Below are 22470 nucleotides of genomic sequence, written 5' to 3' on the forward strand. Positions count from 1 at the left end.
CCACCTCTTGGAACAGCCCGGCTCCACCTTCCCCTTTAGCTGTTTCAAGGCACCAGCTGGATTTCTGCCTGGCTTGCTTCCTTGTCTCTGTTGTAGCCATCCCATTGCCCATCCTAGGAGTCATGCATCCCAGCGCTCTTCTAATCCTAGCAGCCTGTGGTTATTGTTGCTGAAGTTGCCTCTTGACTTTGTTTTTACTCTAAAGGATTAATTTGATGGAGAATATGAAGTGAGATGATCTTCCCACTCCCTATTTTTCACTCTTTGGTTCAGATGTTATCCTCCTCTCATTCTACTTTTTTTTTTCTCCTGATATAGGGTTGGTATTTTAGATAAAAATGAGCTCTGAGACTTCCTGTTTTCTCAACTTATTTGCTTGGAGACTTCATTACATTTTGCTGCTTTTCATACCAAAGGCATTATTTCCCTAGGATAACTTAACTTCACAATACCCTTTCAGGATAGAGCACAGCTGTCTGATCTTATCTGGGCCTGACAGATGCCTACCCTTTCCACCAAGCACAATTCTCTTCTTAAAAGAATTACCTTTTTCTGTAATCTTTGCGTTTAAAAATGATCTGCATACATATGTTTGGAAAGTAGGGTTTATTTTAATAATGTGAAGGAAAGACAATCAGATGTTAGAGAGAGTTGCCGTAACAAATAGAATTACTTCTGTCACTTATTTCATCACCCATTTTAGTGTAAATTTTAGTGTAATTGTCTTATTTATACTGGCTTCTCTCTTGGAAGAACCCATAGCAATTTCCAAATGTTTAATTAAAACCTCACAACAGTAGTGTAATGTGAACATAGTACACAAATGAGAGAAGATAAGGCCCTTTTATAGTAATTGGTATCTCAGTGTTTTGTTACAGGAAAGTTTCATCTGGCACCAAAGCAGGGGACACTTCCTCTTTGTTGCATTATGGCTCACTTCCATCGGGATGTCAAATTCTTCTGAGAACTAGATTAGTTTTTTCTTTGTTTTAAACATAAATTCTGATTTATCTCACTTGGTTTCAGTCAGGGTCCACAAAAAGTTCCAGTTAACGCTGAGGGGTCAGGAAAGCGAAACTGGAAGAACAACTGCCTTAAATTGGCCTTTTTCTAGGAAACAATGCACACATCCATCCTAATTTTCAATTAAGCGTAATTCAGGTACCTAATAGGAGCACCAGCACCTCTTCTAGTTGCCTAAATGACCACAAACATCTAAATTTCCATTAAAACAACCACCACAGAAACCCTCTGACTGACTAGCTCATGCCCAGTTGCACGGCAGTCCTTGCAGAGCCCAATATCTAGGTACCTGCCTCTCATTGGGGGCTGCCTGGGAGCCTCAAAATAGACACCAAATTTGTCTCATATGGCAGGAGAATGAGGGGGAAGTACAACCGTTCGATGATTAAAGCATTTGTTAGGGTAGCTGTTGACCTGGACTGCAGCTGGGATTTCTCTGGGCATCATGGAGAATATCCTACTCAGCAGGCAACTCTTCTTCATCTGTGCCCTCTTTTTCTCCTCCTCCTTCCTCTCCCGAGGAAGTCTGTATTCACTACTGTGCAACTTCATAAATGGTAAGAATCTTCAAGGTGCTGAAACTCTGTATTATAACTGTTAAAGGATTTCTTTTGAAATAAGATACCGGACTGCCTGGCTACATACGTATACCCAAATTTTGAAAAAGTCTTTTCGAAGAAATATGTTCAGAGCAGCCAGTTTGGTTCTTGTCAGCGTTGTCATGTTTTTTTTTGTTAGCTTTCACAAGACTCAATGGTATTTTTTTCCCCACTAACAACTTTCTCTTCCTCCCCCACAATCCCCATGCTGATTCTTCAGAAACACATACCAGGAATCTTTTGAAGGTTATCGAAATAATATATCCCCCGCATCTTTTGTCTTGGCAGTGTGCTGTCTGTTTTAGCTAATTTTGTATAAATTCCTTCTCTTAGCCTTCTGTTATCCACTAGCTCAAACTCCTAATGAAGACCTTACTCCTCTCTTTTGAAAAGTGGTGTTTAGATAGCTGGCTTAGGTTTTGTCTCTGGCGACGTTCTCCCAACATATTACGTAGTGTCTCTTAGCACAGCAGGCCAAACCCATAGAAACCAGCTTTTGTTTCGGAGGCAGGAAGCTAAGGGCCTATCTTGAAAGGGTCGCCTGTCTTCCTATGAATATGGGAGACCCGGAAGCCTAAGGCATCAAAGTTTTGTGTCCCAAATTTGCAGTGGATACTTCTTTGCAGTTATCTTCTTCTGTGAAATGGCTCATACGGGCTCATGTGGTGTATATAGAAAGAGGGAATATGTGATGACATAAGATTAAGTATGACAATTAAAGATTTACTGCTTGGATTTCAGAAAGGGCCACAGAAGTTTGTGGCTGTATTTTTGAGAATCATTTTGGTGACTAGTTTCAAAGGGTAAATTTGGCAGAGTTTTAACATTGCAAGCGGCAAGGCTTCTCAGTCAAGTGACGATGATGTCTTATGGGTCCCTCAATAACCATGAATCCTTTGGGTCATCAATATGTAACATCCAAAGAAAACTGCTTGTGGCAACATGGCCTTCAGTACATCCCAGGTGCTCACACTATGGGCTCTTTAGCTTAAATACTGACTGTTGCCTAGCCTAAAGCTGTACACTCTACTGAATTCCATGGGCGAATCAGCCTCTTCCACTCAGCTCCTTCTGTCCTTCCTTCGGTATTTTTCCTCCTTTCTCTCCCTCCCTCAGTATTTGGCACTTATGATGTTGTGCAGTCCCTGATCTTGTTTGTTTTTCCAAACTTTCTACCTGCCTTCCTTCTCTACTGCCAGCAAGCCTGGAAGGAAAGATGTAGCATTGCAGATCAATCCGTATAATTCAATGAAAGTGCCGAGGATGCATCTTTAATGCTGTATTAGGAATCTGAGGCATAATGTGTTGAGCTTTGGTAGGGGGAGTAGATTCAGAAGGGTAAGTGGCTTGTGTGTTGGGGGATAGCTCAGCCTTAAGTATCAGCGCAGATGCTCTGTTTGGCCTCCTCAGTGCTAAACAAGCAGATAACAGGATCAGAATGCTGTCTCCAATGAATAGCTGGTACATGGTTAATGGTTTAAAAGCAGCCCTGCTAGAAGTTTTAGTAGTCTGTTTGTACGTACACGCACACACACACATATATATATATATATGTTTCTCAAATATCCTACGGATAAATTTGAAAAAGGTAAAGAAAAAGAAGAAATACTTGTACCTTTACTGGATGATTATAAAAGAGAACTACTGCTCAAGTATTACTGCAATGTTCATAACTTATTGTTTACATTAGTAAGAAAAATATTGTTTATTTTAACAAACATAAGAAGCACATTTTGCAAACCAATATAGATTTTCTTTTGTAAAGAAGCAGATTTTCCAAGAAGGTATTAAAAAGGAAACTTTGGTTTTGAACAAAACTGAAAACAGTAGCAAACATAACTTTGACTTACATCATGATTAATCTATAAGTAACCAAGTATTATGTTCAAATACTTCTTTAAACTTAAGTCAGTAAAATCACACAAAATGATTTATTTGTTTTGCTTGATGCTGCTGTTACATTGTGATGCAGCTGGCTAAGTACAAGGATTTATACAAAGCAATATGCTTGGAATATTTTAACAGCCATTTAATAGGATCTAAGATCAAATGGTGTATATCTCACCGTTTCTGCTTTATTCATGCATCAAATAAATTGAACAGCCAAGTGTATACAGGAAAACAGAGATGGGATTGGCCTTAGGCATGCTTCTGTCCATATAGAACAGAATGCACTTACAAATATGTGGAAAAAACAATCTCTTTGGTAAAACAAAAGGGTGCTCAGCACCTCTGGAATTGCTCTTATCATTCCAGTGCCTGACCATTTGGTAAAGTACTCCTTTTTAAACACCCAAGTTTCAAAATTTTGGCTTATAAATACATATTTGTGCATGCCATGAACAATGCCTCTCTAGCAAATGATTAAAAGAATAGAACTGAAAAGACACACAAACTCATATAGTAAAAACTCAATAAGAAATTTAATGACGAGTGAGCTAGCATTTACACTCTTTAGAGGTGAAATCTGAGCACTGAATTCATCTGCGTCTGTATAAATTAAATTTTTTCCCTGGGTTTATAGAAAAACCATTACACATAACAGCTTACTCCTGTGTCTTCTCTTGCTCCTGGGGGCAGAGAAGTTTTAAATTATAAATAAATTTCAGCAAAAGTAAGGATCTGTCCCCATTTATGTTCAAATACATAATGTTACATCTGTATATATACAAGCTTGGGGTCTGTTCCTCAGAGAAATTACAATCATAATTGTTTTGGATAGATATTATCTGTCTATACCATGAATATTTGGGCCATAGTGCTCTGGGGCCCAATTTCTGCCACACTCAATCAGTGTTATTGGAATTCAAATATTATTTAGTAATTGAAACCCTGAGCATAATACTGAAATCTTCAAGCTCAGTTGAATTCAACAGTTTATCCTGAGTAAAGATAGAAGAATTTAATGCTACGCTGGGCTGCATTAAGCAGGAGATATGGCCGAGTCATACCAGCCTGCTCCTACTTTTGTTATTGAAAAACATTTTGTATAAATCTTATACAAAACTAGGGAGATGAAATCCCATTTACAGTGAGAAAGCCAAGTTGCTGTAGATGTGTGCAAATTATTCATGAGAGTTTCAAGTAACGAGCTTCCAACTAATACTATGGTGAAAAAATAGACCCTACTTTTTTTTATGCTTATTTCTTTTAATAGCTAATTATGGAGATAACCTATTAAATCCAAATACATTGCATTTGCCAACAACTACTCTTAAAACTGCAGTGATGTCACAACATTTCAAAATTCAGAACATATTCAATAAAAAAAAAATTACCCTAAATTGATTGAAACTGCATTACTTCTTTCATTTCAGTGTATCATATTGAATGATACAGCTAAATGAATATATTAGTACTAATTGCCTGTAAACCAGCTCAGATGCTTTGGTTTAATGGATGCAGAAATCACTGTAAGATCAGCTTCAATTATAAATTAAGTTTTTAAAAGACAAACTTTTTCAAAGCTATAAAAAAAAAGCCATGTTTGGAAGGCACGTTTGTAGAAATCTATACCCCCCACACACTGACACAATACAAAAAAAGCACTCTGTATAAACGGTGAAGAGTTCTAGCTTAAAGAATCAATGCCAAAACAAAACAAAGATCATAATCTAGCAGTAATTTAAAGTTCCCTATTGAAAGAAAACTAGTGACAGAAAGCTGAAAACAAACAAGCAAAACCCCTCTTCTCAATCCAGGAAAATACAGCATGTAGCTTTCAATAAGTGAGTAGGATGTGGGAGCACTGGAACTTTGCTTCAGTATTTTTCTTGACTATGATTTTAAAGGAGAAGGTTATTGCAGGTGCAATGCGTTTTTCCTCAATCTAATGAAGCTAAGGTGGGGAGGCTGGGGAGGTGGGACAGAAAACCAAAAATGTAAAGTTCCACGTGCAATAAACCAAGCCGTTGTTCTTGCTAAATAACGGTTCTTCATAATAAATGCCAGAACTTGCTTACTGCTGATTTAGGGGAGGAAGAGGAAAATTCTGTACACTAGGTAGGGTGACAAGCACAGCAGCACTTCTTCAGCCCTTGCATTTGTCTGAGGCAAGGCTGGACAGGAGAACTGCACAGATGGCAGCAGGGGAGGAGAACCAGGCAAGTACTCCGCAGCGCTTCTCACAGCGGTGCACTTAGCAAGCTTTTAAAGAACACAGAGTGCCTCATAAAGCAAAAAGTTAAGGATAATTAAGGACTAATTAAATATATGTATCATGTATATAACCACAAAAGACACAGTAAAATTCAAGTAGCTATATATTTAAATCCACCATTACTGGGTTTTAAGAGTCTAGCCTGCCACCTCATTAATGTCCAAAACAGGAACCATCACATGCATGTTTGATCTTTAGACTTACTTCCAAAAAAAAAAAACCCCAAACAACTATTAAGTTAACAAACTGCAAGGAGGTAAATGACAGCAGTGATGTACAGGCACAATTTGGGAATGGCCTGGATGATGGCTAAATTTAGAGATCCCTTGGGAAACCCCCTCTACTCCCTGTTTGCCGACAGACCTAGGAATACCCCATGCTATTTAGAGGACTGGCACAACTTGTCCTGGTAATAAGAAAAAAGCAGCTCTTGCACAGCACAGCCCTGCTTTCCAATGCTGCCTACGTCCCTTGGCGAGGTGCTGCAGTGCCAGTACCCACTGGCCTCTTGCGTGCACCCAAACACCCTCACAGAACCATGCACACCAAAACACCCTCATAGCACTGTGCTCACCAAAATACCCTCACAGCAACAAGCACCTCCTGAACGTGGCAGTTGTCAGGGTCCCCGGGCAGGGGTGGCATTGCCACATGGCCATGGCCCAGACCTGGGCCCAGCGGGTTTTCCGCATCTTCATCTCCCCCGGGAAGAGCCGGTGATGCCTTGGGAAGCTCAAGTTCCATCATGTGGTGCAGGGTCGGGAGGCTGCAGGGTCAGGCCTCGGCTGCTCAGGTTTAGCAGTCCTGGAGCTGAAACAGCTGCCGTGCCAGGTGCAGCTGTCTGTGCAGGGTTCGGTTTCATCCACGAGGCGCCCCAAGCAGACCTGGCACGACCACAGCACCCAGCCTTCGGATGTGATGCTTTCAGGGTGCTGTCACCTCGCAGCGGCGGAGCTCCCCAGGCACCAGCGGCTTCTCTGCTCCCCGGTGCTGCGGGAGGGAGAGGAGCAGGGCTCAGGGCTGGGTGAAGCCATGAGGTGACCCCCGTGATGGAGCAGTGGAGAACGGCTCCCTTCTGGCTCCCCACTGCCCTTCACCCGCTTGCGCTGCTCGCTGAGGCAGAAGGTGCAGATGGGCCGTGGCGAGGCGGTGGCAGCGGGGTGCTGCAGGCAGGGTGTCGTGGTGGTGGTGGGGGTCCCCTCATCCCGTGCCTGCTGCAGCAGCAGCACGTTGGCCAGGTGTGAGATGTAGCTGGAGGCCAGGCGCAGCGTCTCCACCTTGGACAGCTTGCGGTTGGCCGGCTGGGTGGGGATGAGGGTGCGCAGGGCACTGAAGGCCGTGTTGACGCTCTGCGTGCGGTCCCGCTCCCGGGCGTTGGCTGCCGCCCGCTGTCGCCCTCCTCCACCCGCAGCCGCCCTCCGACGCCTCCTCCGTCCGCCGCCCGCTGCCGGGGGCTGCCCGGAGCCCACCGCCGCTGCCCCCCCGCCGGCCTTCATGGAGCCTCCCGCTGCCCTGCCGCACCATGACTTTTATGCACGCTCCCTGCTCGCCGCGGCCCTCAGCCGGGGGCCGCTGCACCTGTTGCTGCCGGGGGCCTCGGCTCGGCTCCCAAGGAGGGAACCCGTGCCTCTGTCCTGCGCCGGGGAAAGGGAGACCCTGGCCTCACCCGGACCGGCACCGGGACCCCGCTACTGGGACCTGGCCGCTGGGACGCAGCCGGCTCTGACCCTGACAGGGCTGTGAGCACTTGGCTCCAGGTCTGCCCTCAGGGCACTGCTCCAGCACTTGCAGTCAGATAGTAGTAGTAGTAGTAATAATAATAATAATAATAATAATAATATAAGCAGCAGGGTGGATCTCATCACCTTCCCCAGCAAGCACCAGGCATACGTACAAATCCAATTTCTTGCTCTGTTCAAAATGCACGCCTACCTCAACCATTTACTTATTAAAAGGTCATCGTCAGCACTGGTTTATTACACCTCTCTTTTTCCACACAAGTTGGACAGGCTGTCTGTGCTCAGAAACTCGGGAAAGGTCATGGTGCAGGTTTTTTTCGAATGTATAATCTCTGCCTGATTAAGCATCCTCACTACACGGTTTAGCACAGTCCACAAAGCTTATTTGTGGTGGTGGTGTCTAAATACGAATCCTTCCTCCCAAATCGGGGGTGGATTAGCAGAGTCGTACCTCTTCAGTCATGTGTCTTACACTTAGGCTGGACAGCTGCTGTGACATACTTGGCGGGGAGTCATGCCCTCTCAAAATACAGCCACGTCCCAGCATCGGGAGGCCACGTGTATGAGCTGGGATGCCACGGGGCCAGGTCACATTTGTTGCACCTTCCTTGTGGGCAGAGGTTGCAGGCAAAAATGCACAAGCAATGCCATCGATCCAAAGGAATTCCTTTGGGGTGCAGAGCAGGATGAGGCCCTTCACCATCAGGTGCTGGGCAAAGCTGTGATCAAAATCAAAAAGTGGCAGTTTTCCCTAGAGTATGTGAATGTAACTGTATCACGCTGCCATAGGACTAACATTTCTATTACAGCCTTTTGCAAAGTAAATGATCTAGAGTATTCTGAAGTTGAATTTCAGTACTTACAAGCACCGTTTTTACTTTCCACAGAAAACATGTTCCCATGTAAGCCTGCATTGTCTTCCATGTGAGTTTCTCCAGTTTAGTCACATACAATATTTCTAGAGTGAAATTCCAGCTCTGTTGAAGTCAATGACAAAACACCCATTGATTTTAATGGAGGCAGGATTTCACCCTTGATACGTTCTGGTAGCTGAGCTGTGTAGATAATTGATTGTTTGTCAGACTCAGACATTTGCTTACCAGTGTTTTCCTGTCCTTACCATTTTTTTTCTTTTTCTTTTTGATTTTTTATTACTGAAAGTAAAACAAAACAAAGCAGAAATCCCTCAACAAAAAAATCCCCAGCAGTTTCAGAACCCTGAGACAAAGCTACTGCTGGTATTAACACAACCAGAATTTATGGCTTATTGATAAACTGGCAGAATGGGAATGTAATAAGCAATGCTCAGAAAGAAAATGCTGCTACATCTGCAGACAAACACAAAATGATTTTCACTGATATCAAAGCAAGAGATAACTCAGGGGTTAAGGACTAAGGGGTGGCTGAGTGACTCCTGTTCTGTTTCCAAGGCAGTTTGGAAAAGTAAAGCAAGAAACATTTTTTTTTTTTGTAATCTGTTTGTTTGTTTGTTTGTTTTCCCCTCCTTATAAGGAGACTTGTAAAAGGAACAAAATGCTGGTGGCTTTAATTACTAGTTTATTGATTGGGATAACATTTATGCAAGTGCTAGGGGGAGCATGTTGCTCAAGGAAGGAGCAGAAATGCAGGACTGCTGTTACTTTACAATTTGCTGAATTGCTACTAACAAGTAAAAATGGGGCTGTAGGAAGAAAAGTGCGCGGTATTTTATGTGCAGTGATAGAATTTTGCCTGAAATCTGGCTGAATGCTACACAGAGAAAGATATCTGAGGGTCATTGTAAGGAAGTATTTAACAGTATTCAAAAGACTGGAAATATGAAATAGCTGGTTGATGTAGTTGTTGTCTAGTGTCTGGTGTTTCTTTGATTTGCCTTTAGTTTTTGAACAACAGTGTTAATAGAAAGTACACAAAAGAAAGAATTTGGAAAAAGAGAATTTGGCTTACCTGTGAGAGAATTAAACTTTATCTACGAAGAAAGCAAGTTAGAGGATAACTAAAGAAACAAATCTAATTTAGTGGCTAAGAATGTTTGTGGTCACAGTCAAGAAGCCTTGAAAATGTATTTCCATTCAATAGAAACTATAGCCCAGAGTTGTTACAATTCTGAAAAAAAAAGTTAAAAAAGACATTTAGAGACAAAAATACTTTTAAAAAATAGTACTTGAACATTTTTGGCATCATTCTGCACCTTCAAATCCAACTGAGTTCAGTTAGAGTTCTCTGTTTATTCAAGAGCAGACATACACTATAACTGTATAGAAAAAAATAATATTTTGTGGAACAGTGTTTATAATTTTTCACGTAGCACATGGTGGCCCATGTCTCTCCTGTGTTTTTGGAGGATTATTTGCACATAGAATCATTCAGGTCGACAAAGACTTCTAAGATCATCTAGTCCAACCTTCAACCTAGTACTGGTAAGTCCACCACTAAACCATGCTACTGAGTTCTACATCTACACGTTTCTTGAAGATCTCTAGGGATGGTGACTCAACCCCTTCCCTGGGCAGCCTATTCCAATGCTGCCCAACCCTCTCAGGAAAGAAATTTCTCCTAATTTCTCCTAAAAAAAGAGGGGCTGGCAGGGAAGAGTTGCTGCCTTGGGCTTTGGACAGGCTGCATTGCTGTGGGTCCTGGCTCAGCCCCGCCATGGGCCAGCAGGACTGGTGGCACCGTCACGTCTGCTCTCCTGGAGCTCCATCAGCTGCTGGCTTTCTCGGGTAAGTGGCATGTGCCCCCATGGGCCTCGGTCGTGCGAGTTGGGCTGGGAGAGGCTCCCAAGGGAGGAACATTGACCAGCCCGGCAATTTGGTGATGCTGTGAGTGCTTGTGTAAGCCTTTAGTGGAAACTGCTTAATTAAACTGCTCTCCCACCTGAAAAAGCACTGGCATGAGAGCTCGTGTGGAGTAATCAGTGACATTCCTGTCTGCAGGAATATATCCAGGATATTTCTTACATAGTACTTGATAAAGCAGGTACGTGAGGTATTTCAGTTACATTTGACAGATTCAGGGAAGAGTCCAGAGAAATCTAGCAAAGAGAAACAAATAAAGGACACTGATGGCTGGAAGTGTCCACACAGCTGAGAATAACCCGTTTGACAAAACACTATTCATTACATGTCTGCCTCTGTGTGACTTTGGCTGGCTGTGACAACTACTTCGGTCCTTTGCAACAAGCCTGGTTGATTGAGTTGTCATTTCCAGTGCAGTTCTTAATAAATGTGACTTCCAGAAAATTCATGTTGATGGAAGAGTCTTTTAAATGGCATTTTACCCTGCAAAGGTTCTGTAAGAGAATGATTTTAAGGAGAAAAGATAGCAGAGGAGTATAAATACGGAACGGTACATGACATTTTGGGGGGAAGGAGGACTCCTGTAGAGCATGTTAAACGATGCAAGGTTAAACATGAGGTGGATTGGAGGCTTCTAGAGTTTCAGTCATGTCAGGTGGACTGGTGAACTTTGGAAAGCTGGATTTTAATAACTATCCTCTCTACATTTTGAACTATCAGAGGCAGCAGCTTGCTGCCGCAATGTGATTTCGCAGGCAGGGGAGGAGCGGCCCCAGCTTTGCCCCGGATTGCTGGTAGTTGATTAATGTGGGATCTAACCAGTCCCTTCTTGATATTCCATCCAGTCAGGTTTAGCATGACACTTCTCTCTTCACTTGCAATCTCTTCACTTACAATCTCTGTTCTTCATCTGAATTGATCGGTGCTGTGATTCTCCGGTGTGTTAATGAGTTTTCTGTGTGGTACTGTGCTAGGGGCCTTGTTAAACTCCAGAGACATTTCTGCCTACTGCATTTTATTTATACGCCCACTCTGTTACTCTTGACAAAGAGGAGCTGAGTTGTTTATCTTGAGTTTTTGTCAAAAAATTTGTCTTGCAGTAATTTTCTCTGCTCTGGCTGCCCACGGAGGCAAATCCGAATGTATTATTCACCTGTTATTTCAAAACCATTTAAACTTGCCAAATGTAAGTGGTGTTTTACACGATTCTGCTGATACTCTCAAAGTTGTTATTAACTGCCTCAGAAGTAATTTTTGATTGTGGCTGCATGCAGTGGAACGATGACAAGGCATATTCTTTCCTCTGTCAAACTGAAACAATGTAAGGACAGTATGCTTGCCCTCAGAAACAAAATGTTTTGCAAGCAGTGTTTGTGCAGAGACTTTTTGTTCATTAAAGTTGAATGCAGCTGGAGCTGTCCCCACCTGCTCCCTTGTTTCAGTGCAAATTAAATCCACCCTCACCCATCCTGAGCGGTGGTCAGGAAGATGATGTCTATAGCGTTCATCATGTGGTCTGGGTGCCAAGATCCTTTGCCAATACAGATGGAAACCCATGTGTTGGTCAGAATCTGCATTCTTCGTGAAAGCTGTGGTTGCTCATGTCTTTCTATGTAGCGGCTTGGCTGGCTAAGAGGGGCTCTTCCACTCTCTGGTACTTTGCCGTGCTGAGCCATGCCTCTGTAGCCTCAAGCATACGTTGTTGAAATGTGCTCTCTTTGCTTTCGAAAAGAAAAGTCACTCAAAGCACCATTCAGCAATGTGCCTCTTCAAACTTTTCTTATGACAGAGTACCGCCAACTTGCGCTGTTTCTTTTCACTTCCAGGTGCTCTCAAGAGAGATGGTCAGTTTGTGTATTGCCCTCCTATCCCACGCTCCCTATTTTGCCTTGAGACTAATGGTTCGCTGAGTGTGAAAACTAAGTGTTACAAAACATTTTCCAATGTTTTATAAGATGGAGAACCTATATTTTTTAGCTTCCTGGAGTTTTCTAAGTCACTGGGACTCTACTGTAGAAGTAGAATGCATATTATTGAATAGGCATGGAGTTGTAGGCTGTTTTGTGTTTTTGTTGTTGTTCTGTCCTCTCCCCATGATTGCTAGATCTTAGAAAGAAAGCTTTTTCTTCATACCTGTGGTTTTACAATCTCCTTTTATGAAGAACACTATATTGCACAAGATTTTGCAGATACTTTAAAGAATGTATTTTCAACAGTTTCTTTCAAGTACTTAGAGCTGACAAATACAAAGATAGCCAAAAAAGCCGTGAAAGACTATAATTCAGTGTATAATTACTAGAGCTTCTGTAATATAACTGCAACTGAAGTTGTTTGTATGGTTTCTTTCCCTCCTCTTAGCTTCTTGAGTGTCCTCCTAAGAAGATACTCAAAATCTGACATTCCTTAGATACTTCACTTTTTTCTCCTTAGTGCTTCAATTGAGCACTTATGCTTCTGTTAACGAAGAAGCCTGTGATCATGATTCCATAGTTCAAATTAGATTAGAGGACAAATTCAATTTTAGTCACTCAGGTTCGAGTCAGAGCTGACTTCATTGTCGCCAGTTGAGTTAATCTGTCTCTGCACAAGTGTAACTGATAGCATAAACAGAATGATAATCAACTGCTGAACTGTAGGCACAATTTTGAAGTTATTCCATAATCACTCAGTGTTACAAAGCAGGCTACAACCAGTGAGTTGGTCCTCACTGGTTAGTAATCCCTTTGGTTCTGAATTGGCATCACTGGGAGCCTGCTGCTGGAAATATTACACTCATATTAGAGAGGGCATGAAGGTAAATGCCTTGACATTCTCCATTCTTGTAACAGAAGTTAAAGCAGAATATGTGTGTGTTTTTTGTGTGAAGCTATTTCAGTTTTGAACGTGTGTTGTAAAGAAGAGAGTCCAGCATTTCTGTGCCAAGCAGAGAAATGAGACAGAAATGCCGGGCATGGCACCGCCAACCAAGCAGCGGTGTCAGTGTCCCGCAGTGCCAGTGCTGCCTCCGGCCTCTCTCCTCTGCTCCGGTGAAAGCAGAGGTGGTGGATGTGCTGGAAGTCTTCTGTGGAGTAGCTTCTGATTACTGGGCACCTTTCGGTTAAGACAAGGGCACCCTGATGTGAAAGTGTTGTGTCAGATTCAAACTGAACTTCTGAGACCTACTTAAATCCAGTTCAATGTCTGTAAAAAGCCTGAAAATTTTAAAAGAGATTTAAACAGGTGTTTGCAGGCTGTGTCAGTGATGAGGAAGATGCAGGAGCTGTTTTGTAGCAGCTGGCAAGACAGAGTGTTCACCTGATCTCTGGCTGGAGAGGACCATTGTGGGGTTATTCCAGTTTGAATGAATTAAGTCAGCTGCTAAGTATCTCAGAGGTGTTTTGGGATCTCCTTTAGTCCTGGCAGCAAGTGCAGGGAAGTCAGTTTAGAATAAATTCATCTCATCCCTGCCTTTCTACTCATATTTGAGAAAGTGGGACTTTCAGACATACACTACTTTTATCTTTCTTGAGATAGGGATACAGAGAGTTTTCTAAAAAGTTCTTTAGTCAATTGCTAACCAAAGCTAAACATGAAGGTAGAAAAAAATCATAAATTGGAAAAAAATAAATGAAAAAATAAACACTGATCTACTTAAAATACAGCTTTCTGTAAAAAACATGTCCTTCAATTGAAAAGAGCGTTTCAGGATCCTGAAGCCGCAGCTGTTGATGAATATGTCTGTTCGGTGGCTCTCTGGAGCTAAAATAATACAGTTTATTGAATAATGCGTGAATGATGACAAACTAAGAGCTTACTGTCTGAAAGCTTACAAAAGTCTGCTGTAACGCCAAACAAGCATGGAATGATGCCAGCATTATGCTTTCAGTATGAACTTTTCACTTTATCAGGGCAGATAGGATCATGTAAAATAAATCTGACTGAGCCGTCCAGACCGGGGTCTGCGCGGAGTGGAACGATCCCAGGTACACTTACAAGTGTAAGGATGAGTGACAGGTTTTGGGGGTTTATAGTGATAGACGTTTCTTCTTTATTCTGTTATGTGGTAAGTCTTTTACACGTGTTACCGACTGCACACCAAAGATCAAGCTTTCAGTCACAGAGAGCCCTCTGCAGAGATTATTTGACCTTCCGTCGGGTGCCTGTGGGGATATCACGCCGAAAGAAGTCGCTCTCATTAAGGTTCCTGCTGACAGTTGGCAGGCCAGGTGGTCCTGCATAACATGAGTACAGGGTCTCACATCTGAGTCTTTAAAGATTGTGCAGGTAGAAAGAGTGGCTTGCTGGTGCTCTGAGTTAAGCCAAACTGGTTTGTGTTAGCTTAAAAAAGCACTGTTTGTCTTGTGTTTTCTCAATATACCCTGCAAGATCGGTGTCTTTGCTGTATTTGGTGTCATGCTTGAAGAAACCATCAATGCTATGAAATGTTTCGGGATGTTGTATTTTGGGAACTCACTGTCACAATATTTTACAGCATACCGGTTGCTACATGAGTCAGTCTGAACAGGGCAATAAATTCAGCAACTGGAGCACTGGTTTGTATTTCCTTCTTTTCTGTCTTTTCTACAGCTTGCAGCTATCGCTCTTTCCCTCCCCAAATGTGCCCAATATCCATATGTCTATCTTAGAGCACACTTTGGAGCCCTTTGGAGCTCCTCTTTCCTGCTTCTCTTTCTTTTAAAATGCCTACGGCTTCCAAGCTGCCTCGTATCTCAGGGTGGATGCTGCCGAATGTTTCCTAGAGAGATACAACCTTTTCAAAAAAGAAAAAAAAAAAAGAAGAAAAAAAAAAAGACAACTGCTGATTAGCGTGACAGCTTTTTTGCTCTTGCTTCAGACTGTTGCTAACCAGTCTCTGTCCAAGATTTCTGGTTCATTTTGGGCCAGCACACGCTATCATGGCATTCCAGACACCCGTCCAGAGCTACCAGCTTGTGCTCACCCTCAGCTTCCATGTAAGAAGTGAACGTGCAGACAGTGCTGTAAAGAAGAAAACCTGAAATCCTGAACTGAGCATACCTGAGGGAGAGCTGTTGGAATCAAAAATACATTGAAACCATGCCTCTCTTATATACAAAGTAAGCTCTTCATCTTTATTAAAAAGCAGTCTAGTTGAGTGATTAAAGTTATGGTTTTGCTGAAGTCCTTGCTGACTGAAGATTTTTAAGATTTTAAATCCTTTTAATATGAATGATATTTAAAGTTCATTTCATTGCTTTTGCCAATTCTATCTAAGCCTCCCTTGCAGACACTGCTGCTACTTACATTGGTGTAAGAGAAAACAGTGTGCCAGCACCCGTGTTTATAAGGATAGAGTACATCGAGTTTCTTCATATGCCTACCGTCAGCTTTCCTTTTTCCAGTTGTACCTGACTGTTCTTTTGCTCTCTGTAGTAACCCGCTGCCAAATCTTATAAAACAACATTTCCTTTTATATTAAGAATACTACCAGACCCTTGTAAAGAGGAATTCTGTTCTTGTATCTGGCATTAAGAATGTGTCGTTAAAGAAACAGCAGCCTGCCATATCCAGCAACTGTACTGGAAGTGATTTCTTGCAGGAAATAATGGCTTTCTGCTGAAATCATTAAAATGAAATTCTTAACTTGTCTCGAGATCTTTGAAGGCACGGGGAGGCAGGCTTGCACAGTTCTGTGCCTGTTAGGCACATCTGCATGCTGACCTGCCTTCTAGGCAGACCTCAGTAAGTTGCTTGCCTGAAAGGTGCTGTACAAAGGCTTGTAACTCACTTTCCAGGCAGACAAGAACCGGTACCTGTCTAGGAGACATCCCCTTGCTGATGACCTGCCTCCAAGGCAGATCTCTCTAGTTATCTTTTCCGTCTTTGAAGCAGCTCCATGCAGAGTTGTGTCCTTAGCTGACTGAACTGCTGCTTGCCTGGGAGGTGCTTGGGTTGATAAGCTTCCTTCTAGAAAATCCCAAGCAATTATTTACCTCAAACATCATATTTTTGAAAGGAACGTGTAGATTTTGAATTTGGAAAATATGTTTTTAGTTCTGACTGATTACTGTGTCTGATATTCACTGTTAACTGCAGGTGTATAGGAAATATAACAAGCATCCCTCTCCCACGTTAAGAAAAATAAAGAAGCCTGTCAAAAAATTTTGCTAATATGGCACAGAGCACGCATATGCTCATGCTCACATCCGTGGCAGTAATTTAGCTGCCAAACTTGCTGTATAGGAGGGAGGGAAGTAGGCTGACTTTTTATGAAATCCAAAATTACTATTCTGTGGAGGACTAGGAGGAAGGCAGACACTGGATGTTTCAGTATACAGTCTTAAAAATTGTGTATGATCGTTGCGAGTCAGGCAACCAGTTCACTCATACAATCTTGTAAGTACCAGTTGCTCATTTTTATACAAAAAAAAAAAAGTTTTAATTTTACTTGAACAAAACCAAACAAGACCAAAACAAAACTCCATTTAATAGTTAATGGTAAAATACAATTTAGTTCCTTTTGCTTTCGTAGAGAAACTCAGATTGCAGATCAGACATTAGACCTGAAAAAAAGTGGCATATACATCCTCAAGGCCATAAACCTGCAGCAGTGAAGTCACCAGATAAAGGATAGATCCGCTATCAAGTATTCTTATGCTCAGGGCAATATTATTGTGCAAGTGTATTGGTGTGGTTCTGCAGCAGCCTGCTGGCAGACAGCGTCGAGTCACTCTGACGGACATAGAATGAGCGCAGAATTAGGTCTTACTAGCTCTGCTTGTGTTTCACAGAAGCAGCAAGACTCTCCTTTAGGTGTGTTTATACTTGATACAGTCTGACATGTCCCGTGGGTTTGGAAAAACATTACATTAACACAAAGCGCAGCAGTTAACAGTAGGTATTGCAGAATCTGTTGGTCCTACTCTGTTTCTTCCTGTAGGCTGACCCACTCCACTGGTGACCAGTATCTCCTGTCATGGATAATCTTCCCTTGTTTCAGTGGCATTAAAGCTGGGGCACCATGGATGAAGAGCTCTGAGGGTGGAAGGCTGCATCTGGCATCCCCAGGCCAGGACGCGGGTGTGCCTTGCTACAGGATAGCTGGATGTCTGCTGCGAGCTGTTCCCATGTTCCCAGCTCGTGGCTGCCCCGGACGCCTTCACATTTGCATCACATGCTGGGATGCTGCAGGGGCAGGCGGGCACCCAGGACATCGTGTGAGCACAGGGCAGGAGCATGTGCGGATGGTGTGGTTTTCTCTGGAGCATTCTGCATCTGGAACGGGTGCTGAGAGCGATCTTCCACCTCTCCTTACAGGCACTCTGATCCCTCTGTATGATATAAAAGTGTAATTAAGGACGTCAAATTTGCGCTTGGATTGGAAAGCGCTCAGATATATACAAGTTTTTAGTTCTGATCTAAGCTAGTTTCAGAGTCTGGAAAAACCTTTTCTCTCTCTTCTGCCCAAATTAATTTAATCCACTGGACGTGAGGAATAGTAATTAGGAACACAAAGTCATGCTATGCGATCCAGAAATGCAGGTAGGATCCCCATTATTTTTTGACTCTTCTTTCTCCCTCTCAACCTCTTTCACCCTATCTTTACTCTAGCGTATTTTGACTAATGACTATGGCTGAAGAAATTGAAATATGCTCATGGGTATTTCTCAAGCAGACTAAGTTTTTCAGCTAAATTATTCATTGTGAATTAGCTCCTGGGAGGCAGTGCCTGTACTTAGTGTGATGGTGACTGGGCTGCACCTCTGGGTATCGCTGTGGCACTCGGATGTAGTGTTGACAAAATTCACAGCTTCCAATGGCCACAAATGACAAAGTAGGTTTCTCCTGCATACGTTAGCTGCTTGAAGCGATAAGGCACGACCTGCTCAACAGAGGGGAGTTGGGTGCTGACAGAGAGCAAACGCACACTTACAAATAACAGGTTGCATATGCTAAAACGTAGTGAAGCTTCATATAATATTTTGGCGTAAGAGATTCATTAAAATAACAAATTTTGGGGAAATAGCTGAGTCCACCCACTTCCGAAGCATGTGCAGAGGGGTTAGGTTGCTGTTCATAAACCAGTCCGAGATTCCTGCAAGTCACCAGATGGCCCGGTACTATGAGTCACTAGCCGGGGTAGCTTTTGATCTGTAGAACTGAAGCCATGCTTATTTGAATCCGAGTTTTACTTTCTGCAAACCCTGGAAATGTTTTTAATAAGATGATGTGCTGTTACATATGTATCAGTTGATAATATGTGGAAAGTTATTACTTCAAATATGTTGAAATCATTTCTGAGAAGTGATTGGAATAGTGCATTTGAAAAATCAAAGTATATTGAAGGAAATGCACTAACCTCATGTTTTCATCAAAGGCTTTATAAGGATTTTGTTTTTCATTGGTGTAGTGTCCTTTTCTAATCTCAGCATTGTAGAGCTTACCAAATGTGTTGCAGAAAAATCCTCTGATGCTCATCCATGTGTATTTTGAGAAACAGCGGGCACCAAAGAGAAGACTTTAATGGATATGAACAGAAGAAAAGAGTTACTGAAATCCAGCGATTGTGTTAGAGAACTGAATCTGTAGCAGGCATGGGCAAAACTGCTCTGCTTCTGAACCCTTCCAGCTTTAGTGAATTAGATAAAGAGCAACACAGATCTCAGCTCACCATAAGTTTTGAGTTTTGTGACACTAAAGTCCCTGCCAAGCTTTTGCCAGTATTGCCTAAGTTCTTCATCTCTATCCTGCGTAACAAAATACATCTTCGCGCAGCATGCCATGGCCTCATGTACACACTAACAGTAATGAATGCAATTACCAGCTGGGAGCAAGGTGGGAAATCCACAGCCTTTTCTCGTTTCAGAACCCTTCATTGGATGGCATCAGATACTTTGGGCATTTTAGAAACTCATGACAGCTTCTCAGGTACACCTTGTTTAAGGTTACTTTGCGGGGTACGAGCACCTAGTCCAGTGTGCTGGGTATACAGCCACTTGCCTGGGATCTTGCTGTTTCCTTCAAAAGACAGGCGTGTCTCTGTGCTCCTTTCCAAATGAAACCCACTGCTGACCCTGTTTCTAAATCAAATCAACATTCCACCCCACCTGCTTTTTACCACCTGAGATACAGTAATTTAAATGCTTTTTTTTTTTCTTTTTTTTCCCCTAGACCAGCAGGTCGAGGGAAGTGATTGTGCCCCTGTACTCGGCTCTGGTGAGGCCGCACCTCGAGTACTGTGTTCAGTTTTGGGCCCCTCGCTACAGGAAGGACGTGGACGTGCTCGAGCAAGTCCAGAGAAGGGCGACCAAGCTGGTGAGGGGTCTGGAGAACAAGTCTTACGAGGAGCGGCTGAGGGAGCTGGGCTTGTTCAGCCTGGAGAAGAGGAGGCTCAGGGGCGACCTTATCGCTCTCTACAGGTACCTTAAAGGAGGCTGTAAAGAGGTGGGGGTTGGTCTGTTCTCCTACGTGCCTGGTGACAGGACGAGGGGGAATGGGCGAAAGTTGCGACAGGGGAGTTTTAGGTTGGATGTTAGGAAGTACTTCTTTACCGAAAGGGTTATTAAGCATTGGAACGGGCTGCCCAGGGAGGTGGTGGAGTCACCATCCCTGGAGGTCTTTAAAAGACGTTTAGATGTAGAGCTTAGCGATATGGTTTAGTGGAGTACTTAGTGTTAGGTCGGAGGTTGGACTCGATGATCTTGAGGTCTCTTCCAACCTAGAAATCTGTGATACTGTGATACTGTGATACTTTGAGAAGGAAAACCAGCTGCTAAATGTAGCGATGGAGAGAAACGCATTGGAAGTAAAGAGGAGACCTACAAAACGCCTGAAGCTTGGTGTCCCGTGGTCTTGTGCCTGCGTAGTGCCTGAGCTCTGATTCGTACTACAGCTTTCTTCGTGCTGGGGGTGCCGAGAGGATCATCGCTGTCAAAGTGTTTGCATTCCTGATCTGTGCTAGGCACACGGGGCCTTTCAGCTTGCTGCCCCTCTGCCGGACCTGGTTAAACCACCCGAAGGACTAAAACGTTGGCGTGGACTGGCAGACACGTGCACCCAAACAGGATGCTCATATGCACTTGTTGCCCTGAAAATTCATGCAGAAGCCTAATGAATCTTGCCCCACCTGAACTGCTTGGTCCTGACACTACTTTAGAGAGGCGTTTGCTTCGCCTTCCCCCCGTCTGGGTCTGCTTCTGAGCCGTCACGACGGCTTTCGCCCACACAGAGCGGCCCAGCGCTTTCTGGACGTGACCCCCAGCCCTCGGGCAGCCCCAAACGTCCCGGCCCCGGTGCACAGGACCCGCTGAAGAAGCGACCGCAGAGGGGAGGCCCGGAGCGGGCAGGGCCCGTTCCCCCCCCGCCGCCCGCCCGGCGCTGCCGGCCCGGGGCCGCCAGGTGGCGGCGTCAGCCCGCGGTGCTGCCGCACACGGCTGCGGCGGCCGGCCTGCGCCCGCGGGGGGAGCCGGCTCTTACCCTCGCCTCTCATCCTTTTCCCTTTCCCTTTTCTCTTTCCTTTCCCCCCTCCCTTTTTCCTGTCCCTTTTCCTTTTTCCTTTTTCATTTCTCTTCCCTTTCCCTTTCCCTTTCCTCTTCCCTCCTTCCCTTTCCCTTTCCCTTTCCCTTTCCCTTTTCCTTTTCTCTTTCCTTTTCCCCCTCCCTTTTTCCTGTCCCTTTTTTCCTTTCCCCCTTTCCTTTCCCCCTTTCCTTTCCCCCTTTCCTTTCCCCCTTTCCTTTCCCCCTTTCCTTTCCCCCTTTCCTTTCCCCCTTTCCTTTCCCCCTTTCCTTTCCCCCTTTCCTTTCCCCCTTTCCTTTCCCCCTTTCCTTTCCCCCTTTCCTTTCCCCCTTTCCTTTCCCCCTTTCCTTTCCCCCTTTCCTTTCCCCCTTTCCTTTCCCCCTTTCCTTTCCCCTTCCCCTTCCCCTTCCCCTTCCATTTCTTCTTCCCTCCTTGTCTTTTTCCCTTTCCCTTTTTCCCTTTCCCTTTTTCCCTTTCCCTTTTTCCCTTCCCCTTCCCTTTCCCATTCCCCCTCTCCTTCTTTCCTACTTTATTTTAAATATGTTTACCTCTTATTTTATTTGTATTTATATTATTATTTATATCTCTCTATATATTATTTTATCTTTTTTTTTTTATCTTTTATTTTTATTATTTTTATTTCCAGTTTGGAAATCCCCAAGCAACCCAGTGAAGCCACTGATTGAGACCAGGGAGGACTGGGGGGCATAACAGAGTGAATTTTTCTCTTGTGCTATCAGCTGAAGAACACCTTGGAAAGTCTGCAGTTAGATTGTTTTATAAATATTGTATTACAAGACCATAAACACTAAAAAATCACTTTGCAAATACTTGTTTGTAAGAATTGCGCTTTTAATTCCTTCAGCTGAGAGACTCTGAGGATGATACAAGAGTGAATTTAGAGGAGGATAAACTACCTATGCCATCAGTTTCCTCCAGTACTTAATATTGCATTTAAACCGATAATGATTGAAAAGATTTTTGGATAACTCGCCATCTGAGATATTTGTAATGTTAAAAAATCGCATTTTAATGTAATCTCTGCTGCCTTAAATGAGCTTACATTATGCATGTTGTTATGCGAAGAAAAATGAGAGAGGAGAAAAAACTCCTTGCAAACACTTTGTGTGAGGCTGACAAGTAGGTAAAAACTTAATTTCCTTTGCAGGCATTGCTCGGGACTCAGAGGGGAATAGCCACACGACGGCAGCCACGCAGTGCAGGGGCAGGGCTGCAGATAGCTGCGACTTTTAGTCCTTGCCGGTTTGCTTCTGTACACAACTGCGTAGGAAATGCTTCTTTATATCCAAACTGAATTCCAGTCAGAGGTAGGCTAAAAGCACCATTCATTTAGATTAAAGATCCTGAAACTATCACGTTTGCAGCCATTTGTCACAGTTTAAGTAGCAGTGCATAAATGTCGTGCTGTTGGTACACAATTTAATCTCTGCTGACAACAGCTCCATTTCCAAAGTTTCCGCAGCATCTTTTTTTTTTTTAAGGTTTACATTTCTTGCAAGCAGACTCTTCTGCTCGTGCAGAAGTGGGATGGTTCTGTAGGTGAGCAGGCCTGAATGTCCTCAGCACTGGGAAAAAATGATAAAGCACAGAGATTAGTGTGTATGTGAGCACCGATCAAACGATGTTTGCACTTGACAGCATTTACATCTAGCTGAATG

General features: G+C 43.4%; 1 protein-coding gene across 1 annotated transcript; it reads right to left on the reverse strand.

The window, feature by feature from the left end:
- Positions 1–1447: 1447 nt before the first annotated feature.
- Positions 1448–7851, reverse strand: LOC125182666 (transcription factor 15-like). The gene has a single exon (XM_066999639.1). It carries the CDS (start codon positions 7275–7277, stop codon positions 6717–6719), a length of 561 nt encoding a protein of 186 aa, XP_066855740.1. The 5' UTR covers positions 7278–7851; the 3' UTR covers positions 1448–6716.
- Positions 7852–22470: the final 14619 nt, after the last annotated feature.

The sequence above is a fragment of the Anser cygnoides genome, chromosome 6 (genome assembly GCF_040182565.1).
Source record: "Anser cygnoides isolate HZ-2024a breed goose chromosome 6, Taihu_goose_T2T_genome, whole genome shotgun sequence".
Taxonomy (NCBI): domain Eukaryota; kingdom Metazoa; phylum Chordata; class Aves; order Anseriformes; family Anatidae; genus Anser; species Anser cygnoides.